This window comes from Astyanax mexicanus, chromosome 22, assembly GCF_023375975.1.
Source record: "Astyanax mexicanus isolate ESR-SI-001 chromosome 22, AstMex3_surface, whole genome shotgun sequence".
In the NCBI taxonomy this organism is placed as follows: domain Eukaryota; kingdom Metazoa; phylum Chordata; class Actinopteri; order Characiformes; family Acestrorhamphidae; genus Astyanax; species Astyanax mexicanus.
In genome coordinates this window covers 3,361,188-3,377,673 of record NC_064429.1, presented here as the reverse complement: position 1 = coordinate 3,377,673, position 16,486 = coordinate 3,361,188, and the positions used below count along the sequence as shown (strand labels likewise).

Below are 16,486 nucleotides of genomic sequence, written 5' to 3'. Positions count from 1 at the left end.
CTGTTTCTTAGGATTGTACCATCTTTTTGTTATTGTCCGTGATGGATACTTCCATATTTCCAATCTTGCTTTGGAGCAGACTCAGAAAGGTTTGTTTGAACTGCTGTAAAAGGATATTTTAATGCTCATTTTTAATATAAATTGTGGTGTAAAGGGCGATGATTTTCCTTTTTCCACCAATAGCGATTGAAAGCCTGGATCTCGGGGCCCTTAATGAGGTAGGCACTAAGATTAATAATGTCTTTATTCCTCTATTTTACCTCTAATTTTCTGTGTTATTTTTATTAATTTGATTTATTAAACACTTCTTTTTAGATCCAGTCTCGCATTAAAATGGACTTCAGCTCCACTAAGGAGATCTGCAAGAACTGTTCCACCTCAGCAGCGCTGGCCTGCTTCGGCAATGAAGTTCACCTCATGATTGGAGTAATGTTCTTTTTTTTATATAGTTTCTGACTAATAGAACTGGATTTCAAGATAAAAGCTTGTTTGTATCACTTATTTCAAATGAAAAGCCCTCTGACAGGTTTTGTAATTCTATGGGCCACTCCAAAATATATGGAGTAGAAACACTGTGATTATGTCAACTGGGATGAAAATAAATGTAAATTATAGTTTATCCATTTCTTATTGCTATTAGTAAAAAAAAAATGTTTGTTTTCAGCCCAAAATTAACTTTGTGGTACATCCCTAGATATCATGTGTGTTACTTTTAAATTGTTAATCTTGAATGGATTTAATTACACTTATTTTTTACTTACATGCAAACATGTTGCCTTTTGGCAGCTTGATTGATACCAAATAGAAGTGCATTCATTATTTGCTCAAATGTATGATATTACATTTTAATGGGCCAGTCAGAAATAACATTTATTGGTATTACAGTAAGGTCTCAATAATATTCTTAACTTTCTAACTGTTGGCAATCAATACCACCCACAGATATTTGTTTTTGGTCTAAAATGGATGTTGAATATGTTGATCTGTATGAACTCTTGCAACCGAGAATCTTTAAATAATGTCACAAATGGCAATCATTAGGGACCAAGGCACAAGTAATGGGCAGTAATTTTAGATGAATCTTAATTGAAACAGGTGTTTGGACATGATCTGAATATTTATTTTTAGTGTTGCCAACAAATTATCTTTTTTAGAGTACCATTTTTGTAAAAATCACTCCTAACCTAAGTTTTTGTTTTTTTTCCCCCTCCTCAACAGGCTGTTGGTGAAAATATTATTTCTCATTGGTGCCTGGATCAGAATCAGGGGTCACTCTCTCTTCTAAATGTCCTGGACTCAACTTTAATGCCGGGTAATGCTAAATGATTTGAAATAAATTTAATAAGTAATTTAACAGGGTTTTTTTTTTTTGGATTAGATCAAATGTGTGTAGAAATATATCGTCGCTGTCCATTGAAAAACAAGTATCTCCAAAACAGCAACTTTACAGGAGAGAGAAAAAACTGCTTGACTCTCAATGGAAGTCAATGTGAAAATAGTTTATTTAAGGTGATTTTTGGAGTATTTCTATTGGTCCGTTCATCATGAAATTTTGGCACAGTATAAGGGACAGTTTGTCTGTGCAAATTATGTAGTAAAATAAAAAAATACAAAAATGGAGATACTTGTTTTTCATTGGACAGCAACGATATACATATAAGTTATGGGTTTGTTGGATCAGTTAAATTATTTTTTTAGGTTTTTGGCCTAAAATCTTGTCTTGTGTGATTAATATCAAAATTACCTCTTATTGCTCACCTATAGAAATAAAATTAGAACAAAGGCATTCATTTGTATAATAAGTGCTCGTTTGGTGTATTTGTGTCTGTATCCCAGGTGTGAAAAAGATTCAAGTTGTGGACAATTTGATGTACATTCTAAATGAAGAGGTGAGAAACAGATAATGATGGTATTTAAATGATAAATATTGCAGTTATACAGATCGTTTAATTTGACCATATTTTCCAGGCTATAAGCCGCTACTTTTTTCACATGCTTTTTTAAGTTAAAATTAAAAGTTACGCTTTCTGGGTTGTACTTTGCGGATTAACTGTAGAGTTTTTATTTATTTTTTCATTTATGGTTTTAAAGAAATTAAATTCAACAACACCATTTTTGCTCTCCCTTAAATTGATATAGGCTTTACAATTGATAGGCTTACAAATGAATTCTATAAAAAGGATAATTTTTTGTTTTTAGTGTAATATGATAATATAATGTCCTACATGTTAAAATTACGTTTGGTCACATCTTTGGACACATTTTTAAAAACATATTGAAATAAGCTATCAAATTGATCACAATAAGAAATAAATTGCACTCAAATAAACATTTTGAAATATTGTATTATTATTTAAGACCAGTTATTTGAATTGTATATAGTTTTACAGATTTAAAGCAGGTCTCATATAAACCATTTATATAACTGTCCCAAATTCCATTTATATACATTTTAATTTATTCTTGATTTCCTCACTTTTACAGTGTACAGTTGGAACTAAGTCAATAAACACAATTTCTCATAACTCCACGAACCAACACGCGCTCTCCCGCCACGGCATCTCGCGACGTGGGTGCCGAAGCGCAGTATAGGCTAGGCTACCAGCAGTGATGTCTTACAAAATCTGGACACTGTATTATCTAATTGCAGCAGGTTATAAATGTAACTAACTGATTGTAATCACAGCAGCCCTGTAACAGATCATGAAAATAGAGGAAAATGCTGCTTTCCCTCCGAGCTTCTTTCAACCGGCAGCTTAAGTAAATAATCCATCTTTCCCTTTTAATATTAGCACATTATTCTCATAATATAACGACTTTCCTGGAGGCTACTGGTTTTTTTTTTTTTTTAAACCATCCATGTCGCAGCACTGTTTGCGGGGTGTAACATTTGTTTACATAGCCTGTTTAATTAAAAGTGCAGCTTATATTCAGATGCAGCCTGTATATTTAAAAAAAAATTGTAAAATTAGTGGGTGCGGATTACATTCAGGTGCACTCAATAGCCTGGAAATTTCAGTAGTTGCTGCTCTGTTTAAAGCAGTGCTATTTGGTCTCAAGGTTTTTTCAAATCATTTGCTTGTGTTTTGAATTTTTTATTTTTTTTTTAAATAGATGAAAGATGATCTTTGCATTATGCTTGAGTTTTCACCGTTTTAATTTTTCATGATGTATCTACCAGAATCAGGTTATATCTACCCAGTCGTTTATATTTTTTGCTCCAATCTTGAATACACAGTGTACATTTGTTTTTAGAACATGCTGAGTTTGTGGGATGTGCGCTCGCTGGTCATGTTGTGCTGTTGGCCTGATCTTCACATCCTTGATTTCCTGCTCATCACAGAAGGGGAGCTGACGTCTATTGGAACGTAAGTGTTTATTTATTACCGTACTGTGTCTTGGTAAGATCCTGGCTCGATTCAGTAGATCGCAATATACTGCAGTATTATAGCAAAGTGATGTACTGCGATTGTTAAAATAAAATTTTAAGAAGATTGTCATTGTATATAAAAAAAAAATCACACTATAACTACTATATTTATTAAATCTGAGTTAAAAAAAAATTATTTTGCCTTTTATGCAGTCAGAACACTGGGATCTAACACAGTACAACACTGCAATCTAGTGGGCATTTAAAAAATGAAAAATGTGATACTTCAATATATCAGCGTTTTCTTAAACCCCTTTTAAGCATAATACCTTATTTTATTGTTTTACTGCTTGTTTTGGCTCCATATTTTATAGTTTTATCCATTTTTAAATCAACATGACATTTGATCTGGTCCTGCATGTTTTTTTTCAAAGCAGGTGAAACAGTAACTCTAACTTTTGATTATAGAATGGTAGCGTGTAATTATGATATCTTTAAATAACTTTCTCTCTCTTTCTTGTTTGTATTCTTCTTAAACTCTAGACAAGAGGGCACTAACATGAAGATCATGACCTTGACTGCAGTGGAGGGGAAGGTATGCACTGTTCTATATGTGCGTTGAACAAGACGGACACTGTTTTTTTCGTGTTTTCATTACTGCATTAAAGAAGTGAATTTACTTAAGTTACAAAATAATGCCAAATTTTACACTTTTATTTTATTGCAAATAAATGTTGTTGTTGTGATGCACACTGCTTTTTTTAAATATATTTTGGATACTGTCTGTGCTGGGGGGTTAGTAAGTTGTGTTAGTTAGTGTAGTGTGTCAGTTAGTTGTGTATTACATTACAAGGAACATAATTAGTCATGTTTAATTGGTAGAAGTGTAGCAATTTTTTTGTAAAAAAAAAAAACATTACTAATTATGGGAGAGTATTTGGATAAGTAGTGGATGATATGGTCTTCAAAAAAAATGGGGCAATATTTTAGGGTAATTTTGCGATAATATTCTTGGCAATACGACAAAACACTGAAAATCATACTCATACTCCGACCAAAATTAACATTTTATTTAGAATAAATATAACAATTTTAAACATTCAAAAGATACAAAAATCGTTCTATTTTGTAAACAATAGTATCTTACAAAGATTCTGGAATTGTTGCAAAATAGTTACTGTAATATAAGAACACGAGTGTAAACAAAAATGTAGCTCTGTACTGAAGTGCAGAATATTTACTGCATATATATGTATATAAACTGAAAACGTACACATTGTACAGAAAATACCCTTAACATTTAGAAGCAAAACAAAAACAAAGTAGATGCTTTCAAGACTGATTATCGCTATTATCAAAATGATTTTTTTTTTTAATTATTGTTTTAAAAAAGATAACGGTTGTGTGATCATATGGCACAGACTTTTTATTTAAGTTATCTGCTATAGTGCATTTATTTACTGGTGCGAAATGTAAAAAATATTTTCATTAATATTGTGTACCGTGGACACACCTTTAAACATTGTGATGTAGATTTGGTTACCGTAACCCTCTCCTACTTCAGATTTTTTTAAGAAGGCACACTTGGGTTTTCAGTGATGAAATAGGATTCGTTACAGTTCATATCGTTACTGTCCAATGAAAAACAAGAAGTACTTCAAAATAACCTGAAAAACTTTTTTTACATTGACTTCCATTTAAAGTTTAGACGGTATTTTCTCTCCCCTGTAAAGTTTCTGTTTTGGAGATACTTGTTTTTCATTGGACAGCGACAGAACTGTAAACAGTTCTGATTGTGATCTTTGTGGATATGCATAGATACTTTCATGTAAACTTTTTTATTATTATATATATTTTTATGTTTCACTCACATTGTTTTTTTTGTGTTTAGCCTGATCTTCGGAAGCTCTTGGTTCAGTCTCTTCCCACTATGGATGTTCTGTACTCTCTCGAGGTGTCTGCTGTGTCTTCACTGGTACAGAACACAGTTAGCACGGTAAGTCCCACACTAAAGCTAAATTATTATTAATAAGATTATGTTTTTTTAATGTTTAAGTTTAATAAGTAATTAATAATAATAATAATTAATAATAAGTAATAAGGTTTTGTTTATTGTTTTTTACACATTTTAGGATGTCATCTATTTGTTGGAGGGCGTTACTAATAATTCCAAGAGGTGAGATGCTGTGTTTTCTGTCATTCTGTAATCTGTAAAAAGGAAAGTTGAGAACTCAAAATTTCAAGGCAACTCACTGCACTACAGTTTTTTTGAAGCCAACTTAAACTTTTAAGTTTTAAAGAAAGCCACCAAATTGGGAGAAAATGGAGAAAAATCTTAAATAAAATTATTAAAAAAAAAAAATAATAATATTATTAATAATTGTCAGAGTGCCTTATCCGGTGCACCTTATGTATAAATTTTACTAGTCAGGTTGTAAGGAGCAGTAAAGCCACTCTTCTAAAGTGCAGTGTTGTAAAGAAATGTCAGTGAAGTTTCTTCAGCACTAAGGCTGGAGCAGTATTAGCATTAGCTATAAACCGCAGCGCTAGCTCTTGCTCCGTTCATAGATGCGTATATCAGACTGTAGTCTGTGTGTTTTCCGCGTTAAAACAAACTACGTGGGACGAACCACTAGTTGATAGCATTGCTGCTAACGCGCTGTTTTCAGGAGAGAAATCTGTGTAGATTAACATTAACAAGTAAACATCATGTTTACTCCGGCACTTCCTCATTAGAAGAGAAACATGGCGACACCTTTGTTGCTTTCTATTTTGCTTAATGTGCCTTATAATCCAATGCCCTATGTATGAAAATAGTCTGTAATATACAGTAATTATTATATAACACATATAAATCCCAAAAGAAGCAGCAGCCTGAGGACAATGATTACACACTGATAGTGAAAAAGAGGTGGGAGGACACACCCAATATGCAAATAGCGTGACCAATGAAACCACCTGCAGAATTGCTTCGTAAACCTCACTCAACTAAAGAGTCAAACTGAGCATGTGGAGAGTATACAATATTTAGTCAGACCCATTTTAACAAGGAACTTAATGTTGTTAGATGAGGCAATTAATTACTATAATTTAGGATACAGTTAATTATTTTGTGCTCAGCTCAGGGTATATAGTTTGTTCAGTGTGTATATATAGTTACCTATGAAGCTTAAAAATACTGTGCTATTACTTTGGAGTCGAGTGAACAAAGTCGGTCATGTTCTCTGTGGGTGGGTAGATGGCGCTCTCTCCCCTCATCACTCCCAAGGTGATGTTGGTCAGTACAGGCTTCTCTTAACTGATGTATCAGAGCTGGGTTGCTGTGCTTTCCTCTGTGATGCTGCCTGAGCGTCAGTTGGAAAAGAGGCGGATTCTAACTTCAAGTTTATCAGGAATCCTAGAAAGTGGGATGGAGAAATTTATATTATTTACAAAAGACAATCTGCTACATAATGCAAAATGTGTGGAACTATTTGGTGTGGGTTTTTTTATACTTTTGTGGTGGTGGTGTTTTTTCAGTATATTGTTTTCTGTTATTTGTTACAGTATTTTTATATCTGTATCAAAACACTTCAGGATTAGTCTTTTTAACATATGGTCCGATCAGAATTTGTTGCCAGATGTGGTTTTATAAGTCACAGTTACTTGCATATATTTTCTTTTCTTTTATTTAATGATTTAATAGTGTGTTTTGTGATTACCATGTTGAAGATCTTTGAGAAAGCCAGATAACATGGTTTAACAGTAGGATGCAGCTAATAGTAATGCAGCTTATTCAAAGCTAACTACAGTCTAACTGACCAGTGTTCACTTATCCATGCAGTCCTGAAGAATCAGCCTTCAGTTTAGTCCTGAGATGCTTCACAGAGGCTTTACCAGAGAACAGGTATGATCAGTTTGAATCTGTTTTCTGTTATTATTATTATTATTAGCAGTAATATGTGGATAATCAGTTTAGACGTCTGTGTTGACCCCACTGTCATTTTTTTAATCCTCAGGTTGAACAGACTTCTGTACAAGCACAAGTTTGAAGAAGCAGAAAAGTTTGCAATAGCTTTTGAGCTTGATGTGGAGGTACTAGTTTATGCAAATATAACAGTGTTTTACAATAAATATTAATGTATCATATATGTTAATATGGTCTGTGATGTATATGGTGTATGTCTGGTCTCTGTTTCAGCTGGTGTATAAGGTGAAGTTGGACTTTGTGTTGGAGAAGCTTGCCTCAGTGGCGGTTAATGGACAAGGACAGGATGTGTGGTCTGGTCTTGTTGAGGAGGCCAAAACCAACCTGATGAAAATCATGGTATTGTTAAATCAACTACTTCTAGCAACCAGTGTACTAGTAAATATTATAATTAGAATATCATTGAAAAGTTACTTTATTTCAGTAATTCAGTTGAAAATGTAAAACTCATATATTACATAGGTGTATTACACACAGAATAATCTATGTTAAGTGTTTGTTTCTTTTTTTGTTGATGTTTATGGCTCACAGCCAATGAAAACCCAAAAATCAGTGTCTCAGACAATTTAAATATTATATCGAAACCTTTATATAACCTATATATATATATATATATATATATATATATATATATATATATATATATATATATATATATATATATATATATATATATATATATATATATATATATATATATATATATATATATATATATATATTAAATGCAGCTGTATGTACATGTGTGTTTGGATCTCCAGGATGAGCAGTATGTGCTCCAGTACTGCCTCAATGCTTTCTGGCCCACACTCGGTACAGCTGAGGAGATGCTGAACTACGCTGCAAACCGCTTCCCATCATCCCAGATCCAATCAGCTCTCGCAAAACTCGCCACGTTCTGCATCCTCTACGGTTCAGACAACTTCAAGTGGGTTATTTTAATAAACTATGACTAAGCTTCTTTCCTTAGACTGAAAGTTTGGAAATGTAGACTATTACTCTCAGATGTTTAGCAATTTAAATGGTGTTTTATATTTAATAAAAGAAGAAAAATAATTACTTGGGTAAGTATTTGAAAAAAAGTTGAATTAAACCACTTTTATCAGAAAAATTGCCTAGTGGTAAACCCCTATTACCTAATCCAACCTTTCACAGTAAAAGAGCCCAAGGGTTTGGGTCATATAGGCAGCTCTTTTTATTTAATCTTTCTTAATTACAACCCCATATCAGAAAAAGTTGCATGTTGGACAGTATGGAAAATTGATCACACAAACATAACACATTCTAAGGCTTGTGTGCAATTGCAATTTACATATAATTTAACCTCACGTTTTTATGTCATATTAATTGAGAATAGTGTGAATTGTTCTTTTGTGTCAAGCAGCAAAAAATGTACACTTTTAACTTTGCATGACAGGACTGTTTTGCATATGTACATTGCACTTCTGAAACAATATGTTGTTCAGACATTGTTAATGCTCTTTGTAATTAAATAAGAATCAAAGTAAGGAAGATAAGGTTTTTTTATGCATTTTTACACTGTCTCAGCATTTTCTGATTTGGGATTGTGTAGTAAAAGCATTTAGTTGATTTATCTTGTTTGTTTTGCATGCAGTGTTTGTTTCCTGTGTGTGTGTAACGGTTTCTTTCTCTCTGAATTGATTTTAGTGGCGTTTCCTGGATTGAGTTTCTGAACAGCACAGATTACCTAAAAATTATCTTCAGACTTCTGCGGGAGGGCAATATCAGCAGGGCACAGTACCTGTGGCTTCGACATGAGGTAAAAATGTCTATTTAAACATATCACACGTATTAATTTATTTATTTATTTTTTACAGCAGGGAAATTTTGAATTCATCTACATTAACAGTGAAGTACGGTTTTATTTATATGTTTATAGCACTGCTAATGTTCAGAAGAGTTTTGTGTTCAGTTAAGCTTTGTGATTTGCTAAGTGTCTGAGACCTCAGATATTTTGGGGTACTAAAACTTTTGCAACTTCTGGGCTTATCACAATATCCAAAGTGCTTATCTCAGATAATTGTTTCAGGAGTTTGAGTTTTTTTATTGCATATAGTAATAAATATCAATTTTTTTTAAAATGCTTTAAAGGATGAGTTTGCCTGCAAGTTTAATGAGAAGTCTCTGCAAGTTCTGCTGAACTCCATCCCATCAGACATCCCATCAAATGACCTCAGAGTGTGGCTAAAGGGTGTGGTCTTTCCCTTCATGTGGAAAGTTTTGCCAAAAGGACAGGTACATTTATTTATCATTAATGGGCATTGAAGGAGATGTCCATTAAAGTTCCAATAAAGTTCCTTTATTTCATTAATTCAGTTCAAAATGTGAAACTCTTATATTATATAGGTGTATTAAACACAGTGATCTATTTTAAGCGTTTATTGCTGTTATTATTGATGATTATGGCTTACAGTCAATGAAAACACAATCAGTGTCTCAAAAAATTAGAATATTATATAAGACCAATTGGCACTTTTATTACAGGGTTCCTGCAGCTCCTTAAAAAGTCTTAAAATGTCTTAAATTAAAATCTGAGTAATTAAGGTCTTAAATTGTCTTAAATTTACTGTAAATTTGCTGTAGGTATTACATTTTCAGACAATGTTTTTAATGTCAGTGGGAAAACACATGCTAAATTTAGCTGTGAGTTAGCTAACATACTAATGTTAGCAGTGAGTTATCTAGCTATATTACTGGGGAGAGAACTACGATTAGCGGCGAGCTAGCTAACGTACTAATGTAAGCAGTGAGTTATTTAGCTGCATTACTGGGGAGAGAACTAAGGTTAGTGGAGAGCTAGCTAACATAGTAACATTAGCAGCAAGCTAGCTAAAATGTTAACATAATAACATTTGCGGTGAGTTAGCTACGTTACTGGGGAGAGAACTAAGTTCAGCAGAGAGCTAGCTAACAGAGTAATGTTAGCACTGAGTTAACTACATTACCAGGGAGAGAATTTAGGTTAGTGGAGAGCTAGCTAACATTAAGACCGAGCTAAAAAACATAGTAATGTTTGCGGCGAGTTAGCTATACTAAGTTTTGATTTCCAATACAACAAAATATTTTCTACCAATATAAATAATGACTCGATTTTTTGGGTCTTGAAATTTATTTTTTTGGGGCCTAAAAAAGGTCTTAAAAAGCATTAAATCTGACTTTTAACATGGTGCAAGAACCCTGTAATAATGTGGGCAGTGTGCCAAGTCCTGCTAGAAAATGAAAATTTGCATGTCGACTTTTCAAACCATCACTGATTGGTGGAAACTTCACACTAGACCTCGAGCAGTTTGGACTGTGTGTCTCTCCACTCTTCCTCCAGACTCTGCTCCCTTGATTTACAAATGAAAAAAATTAAATTTACTGATCAGTGATGGTTTGGAGAGACATGTCATCTGCTGGTGTTGATCCACTGTGTTTTATCAAGTCCTCTTATTTTAGTTTTTTTTCTATTAAAGATAAATTCTAGGTGTTATAATATTTAGATGGATGTTGTTTAGATATATTACCTACTTTATGCTGTATGTTCACAGAGAATCCTGGCCAGATGGTTGGAACTGCGTGCAAGAGATCTGGAACTGACAGAAAAGGTATCAAGGCTAGCAATACTAAATGCTTGTGTTTGGTTATTGTGGGTGTTTTAAAACTGTCTAGGATTTCTAGAATACCTTTTCTTTTCTCTTATCTTACAGAACGGCTGGCCTCAGAATGGACTGATGCTGGCTGAGCTCGGCCTGCCGTCCGTTTGGATGTCCACTAATCTGGTACAGTTTGGTTAAATTCTTTATTTTTTGCTTTTTATAGTCATATAATGGCATGTGTACAATATGCTGTATTAAGTGTAGTTTAACCTGATGGATTTGTTTAAAGCCTAAACACCATCTAAAAGGACATCTCTGAAGATTTCACATTATTTTAGCTTCTAAAAGTGTAAATGTTAATTAAAAATTCAAAAAAAAAAAAAAAAAAACAGAGTTGCTAAAGAAATTCGAGAAAGAGACTGCTGTTAAACACTGTTAGCTTAGCTTAGAATTTTCCAATAAATAATGTTTGGGGGGGTTAAAGCCAACGTGGGGCACTGGAATAAAGAATGCATAAGAATGTTTACTTTTTCATCTCAGCTTGGTTGTAAGGATTTATGAATTAGAACTTAATTTGCTTTTTTTTGAGTATAAAAGAGCATTTTCACACCTGTAGTTTGTTTCTATGTTCCAGATCAATTGATGAGTGAGTTTGTTTGTTTGTTTGTTTATTTATTTATTTATTTATTTATTATTTCAAATTTTCTCCCCAATTTGCACGGCCAATTACCCAACCCACTCATTAGGACTCCCCCTATCAGGGGCCAATTGTGCTCCCTCTGAGCGCCGGCAGCTTGATGGCAAAGCTGCATGAGCTGGGGGTTCGAACCTGCGACCTCCCGCTCATAGTGGCAGCGCTTTAGACCGCTGGACCACTCGGCGCGAGTTTTATTTGAAGTTTATTTGAAGAGTTTCTCCCTCGGTTTGGTTTGGTTTCACACAGACATAAACCTAAACCAGAATGCGCACCAATAAACCACGCGAGCACATCGTCTTCTCTGATTGGTCAGAGCTGTCTGGAGCTGGAGCAAGAAAGTAAATAGAGTGAGAAGATTCTGTGTTCCAGCCCATATATCTGGAGTGTGAAGCAGAATGCTGAAAATTTGCCGCTGTGCTTTCAAACAGTGTTTTGAAAGGGACATGCAGTATAGATGTTTGTGTCGTAAACAGAGTGTCACGGCTGCAAGCAGTGAATGCTGCACATACTACACACACCTAGTGTGTAAACAGCATGGAGCAGCAGAGACACCATTTGTTTATAGCAGTGTATTATCTGGCAAATATATCAAATTACACTGTGCTTTATCAGCAGTTTATCCCAAATAAAAAATAAGTCGGATCAAGACCTGATCATGTTCTCACCACAAGCGAACCAATCCAGAAAAGAAATCCACAGGTTGAGCGAGGGCAGGGCACATTAAGGGCGGAGGTTGGGGTCAAACTTGGTGGTGTAATACATTTGTGTTAAAAAATAACTTGTTACTGATTTCAAATTAATCCTCTACCTTAGCGCTTTAACGATTACACCCCTACTTAAAATATTTGAAAAAAATGTGTTCACTCCCAACTTAATAAAAAGAGTTCCATTAAACTGTATACTTTGAATTTTGAATAGTAAAAATAAATAATCTTATAATTAGATAATAATGACCTTATTGCAAAGTAATAATACATAATTAAAGTTGGGTCTTCTGTATTGGGGAAAAATAAAATAAACCTTGAGTGTCGTATAACGTCTCATTCTGTAGTTCTGTATTTTATAGACTGAAGACTATGGAACAGAGGAGGTGGAGCATCTGAAGCTGCTGGTGAACAACTTGCGGCAGCTGTGTGACCTCTACTCCAAATACAACTGCCGGCTCTCGCTGTCTGACTTTGAAATGGTACAAATTATTGATATGAATCACTGGAGTTTACAATGCAGTATATACAATGCAATCATATCACTTCACCTGGACTTATTTTAACATTTTATTTTTGTCAAATATTAACATAATTTTGAGCGAATTTTTTGTTGTTTTTTTTCTGTTTTTATTTCACCTTATGAAATATTAAATTGTAGTGGTTCAAAACAAGTTAGTTTGTGTAAATGATGTACAGTTATCAACTAAGACAGTCAATATTTTTTTTAGCTGTAATTGATGTCAAACAACTTGATTTTTGGGTCTAAGAGCTAAGGCCCTGCTTTATACTGTATGGAAAATGGTAATCTGCGGAGAACAAGCACTGTGCCTCATGTTAAAACCACATTAGTAGATTTTTTTCAGTTGATCAATTAAATAAATTTTAAGTTGTTTTAATCTGATAATATTTAGCTTGTGTTGAGCTTGTGTGAAAGTGTCTATAAAAGAAAAAGTAATTATTAGGAATTAATAGATATGACCTAAAATCACTATAATGGTTAATTTAACATTTTGCCCTGATTGTGATAAATAAATGAATAAATGACAGATACTGTATTTTTCTATAGTTGCTTCAGTTCGTTCCATGTTGTAGACTGAATTAGGTGTAGTCATGTGACTACACATGCTGTAAAATGTTTTTAAGAGAGAAATATATTAACAGGCTAAAACAACTTAATCTAGCTAATTAATCATAAAAAAATTAAACAAGATGTTGGTCACTGTATATTACATGTGTTTGTTGTATTTTACAGGGAAGCACGCGCAGTATGGCATTTCTGATGCTGGATAAAGTACTGGCTCCAGAGCTGATTCCTGGAGTGGTGGAGAGCAGTGTGAGACCCTACGCTCTCGAGCACAGACTTGATCTCGATCACATTCTGTTAGATTACATCAAGGTAATGCTTTCCTGCCTGTTCCTCCTGATTCAGTGTACTTGTTTACCTTTTTACCTTTATTATGTGTAAGCTGGTCCCATCGAATACCGGTCATGCAGTTTTCCATCAGCTGCTGGAGCCCTGAGAGAGCACAATTGGTCTTGCTCTCTCTGGGTGGGTAGATGGTGCTCTTTCCCCTCATCACTCCTAGGGTGATTTAACTGATTTGTATATTACCCAAAATTAGTTAAATTACTGCAGAGATGAGTTTGAACAGGCTTCACTCCTTCATTAACATCACTAACCTTACTAACGTTAGCTGGATAAGTGTACTCTGTCCTCTCCATTAAAATGAAGTTATTTGTTATAATAACTACAGACTTTAATAAAAAAAAGTCTGTAGACAATCATTTCAGAGAATTTGAAAAAAAAAGGAAGTAAAAATTAACTAAGTATCCTAGAATCTCCTGAAAATAACAACCCCCCCTTTTATTTTTTTCCCTTTAAAATAATTTTTAGTTAAATATAGGTACATCAAACTTTAAACATGTACTGCAAAATTGTTCTTGGGGCCTAAAAGTTTAGCTGTCCTCACCAGTAGGAAATACAAATGGAGGTCATGACAAAAATAATCACGACTATTCAAACAAATAATCAGCAGATTAGTCGCCTACTAAAATAGTCATTAGTTGCATCCATATTACAACAGTGTTTATTGGAGCTCTGCCCCTCCAGATAAGACGTTATGATCTGTTGGACACAGAGGGAATGTGTCCTCTGCCTTTTCTGTGAACAAACACACCCAGTAAGGTAGTGACTGTATGTACCCGGAGCAGTGGGCACCCAGGGAATATATTGATATCATAAGTTGTATCGCTTGTGTTTGTGATGCATTTTTTATGTGTGACATCAAATATCAATATTAATCTATATTTTATTGTTTTTTTTTATTTTGACTTACTAAAGTTACTTCTTCATTACTCCACATGGTGGTGCTATGGTCAAGTGAATAGGGTAAACCTGCGGTGAAGAATATTGGTTGTTAAATTCTATGGAACTGACACCAATGAATCCATAATTCCTGGTATTTGATTATTTTATGGAGTATTTTATCCTCTTCAGTAAAAAAGATGCTGTAAAGTATTGTAGAGAATTGTCTTCTGATATATCGAGTCTCGCAGAAACACAGTATTATAGTAGTAATGTTAGCGTGGGCAGAGTATCTTAATATTGAATTATGAGACGCCCTGTGTTCCTTCACCTAGACTCAACAGTGGCAGCTTGCCGAATCGTTCACCATCACCCAAACAGAGTGCTGTGGGGATTAATTTTGTTAATAAATGTTTGTTTAAAGTTGTTATCTGTTAATGTTGGTTATAATTAGAGTTGTTCATCCTTTTCAGGACTTACTGGATTGCTGCAGCTCTCAGATCACCTCTCTGTTCACTGAGTGGGAGGATAAAGCCGTTGCTGTGCTAAACTGCATGACTGACACCAATGTAAGTCCAGCCATTAAATCAAATCTGTTTAATTAAATCAAATCGCATTATTAAACAGTGGAAGAACAGTGGGTAAAAATATATTGAATGATTGTGGTTGGTGATCACTTAAACTGCGAATTTAAATTAGAAAAACACCACTAGAACTGAAAGAATGAGGTCAGCTGACTCTACCTGAATATACTGAATATAGACCAGGTTATTCCATCAATGGATTTTTTCTTCCCTGATGAACACAAGCATATTACAAGATGAACAGTGTCAGGATTCATGGGGCTGGAATAGTGAGAGTGATTCAGGGAGCATGAGATCATCATTTTCACACATGGATTGAGAGAGAGTTCACCACAGAGTCCAGATCTTAACCTCATTGAGAATCTTTGGGATGTGCTGGAGAAGCTTTGTGCAGTGGTCAAACTCTACCATCATCAATGCTGCTGCAAGATCTAGGGTAGAAATAAATGTTGTGACATGGCAGAAGCTTGTGGAAATGATGTCACAGTGAATCTGTGACGTAATCATAACGAAATACAGTCCAACCACTGTATATATTAAGTGTTTTTTTTTTTTTTTGGGCCAGGCAGTGTTTTAGTGTTTATTAGTGTAGTGTATTTAACAGTCATCATACAGCAACATTAATAGAAGCTAGAACATGAAGTCTAGTTGTTTGGTTCTTACAGATTTTACTGTAGTTTTTTTTTTTTTAACCTTATGGGGGCAGGACAATTAGATTTACTCCTTCATTACTCTAAAAACACTGTCGCCTGTGTCACTTGTGTGTTTCAGCTGGTGATGGATGCCGTGCTCGAGATAATGTACAAGGCTGTGGTCCCCTGGAATGACACAATTGAGAAACTAGTTCAACAGCATCTGGAAAAGGAACATCCCAAGTAAGTTACTGCAAAAACATTTCAGTGACAGTTCTCTGTCTCTCTGCTTGCTTAGAAATGCATATAATGCAATGTAGGAGTAGCTCAAAGCACTTTTATATCTGTAACCATACTGTACTATATCTGTTTCCTCTTATAGACAGGAGCTTCTAAAAGAGAGCTATCGTTTGATGGAGCTGAAGAAACTTCTTCGATGTTATGGGATTCGCAACTTGACACTCTCTAACTCAAGAGAGACCATGGTGAATGCTGTTTTACTGTCTTTCTTTTTTTTTTACTTCTTATTTTCACTGATATCCAGAAGTTTAAGCATTACTAAAGAGTCTGTCACTAAACTTAAAACACGCAACTCTTAGAATTTCCTTGTATCTTCAGTGTAAAA

General features: G+C 34.2%; 1 protein-coding gene across 1 annotated transcript in view; it reads left to right on the top strand.

Annotated features, from left to right (window-relative positions):
* Positions 1-16,486, top strand: part of kntc1 (kinetochore associated 1) — a 60,061-nt gene that overhangs the window by 4,377 nt on the left and 39,198 nt on the right. The window contains exons 5-26 of the mRNA XM_022666854.2: positions 12-89; positions 184-218; positions 316-426; positions 1,219-1,312; positions 1,837-1,889; positions 3,256-3,368; positions 3,914-3,965; positions 5,262-5,366; positions 5,503-5,546; positions 7,194-7,256; positions 7,369-7,444; positions 7,551-7,676; positions 8,099-8,265; positions 9,006-9,117; positions 9,450-9,593; positions 10,889-10,945; positions 11,048-11,119; positions 12,700-12,819; positions 13,593-13,736; positions 15,119-15,214; positions 16,001-16,104; positions 16,244-16,346. Coding sequence (XP_022522575.2) covers positions 12-89; positions 184-218; positions 316-426; positions 1,219-1,312; positions 1,837-1,889; positions 3,256-3,368; positions 3,914-3,965; positions 5,262-5,366; positions 5,503-5,546; positions 7,194-7,256; positions 7,369-7,444; positions 7,551-7,676; positions 8,099-8,265; positions 9,006-9,117; positions 9,450-9,593; positions 10,889-10,945; positions 11,048-11,119; positions 12,700-12,819; positions 13,593-13,736; positions 15,119-15,214; positions 16,001-16,104; positions 16,244-16,346 — 2,069 coding nt within the window. The remainder of the gene's footprint in view (positions 1-11; positions 90-183; positions 219-315; positions 427-1,218; positions 1,313-1,836; positions 1,890-3,255; positions 3,369-3,913; positions 3,966-5,261; positions 5,367-5,502; positions 5,547-7,193; positions 7,257-7,368; positions 7,445-7,550; positions 7,677-8,098; positions 8,266-9,005; positions 9,118-9,449; positions 9,594-10,888; positions 10,946-11,047; positions 11,120-12,699; positions 12,820-13,592; positions 13,737-15,118; positions 15,215-16,000; positions 16,105-16,243; positions 16,347-16,486) is intronic.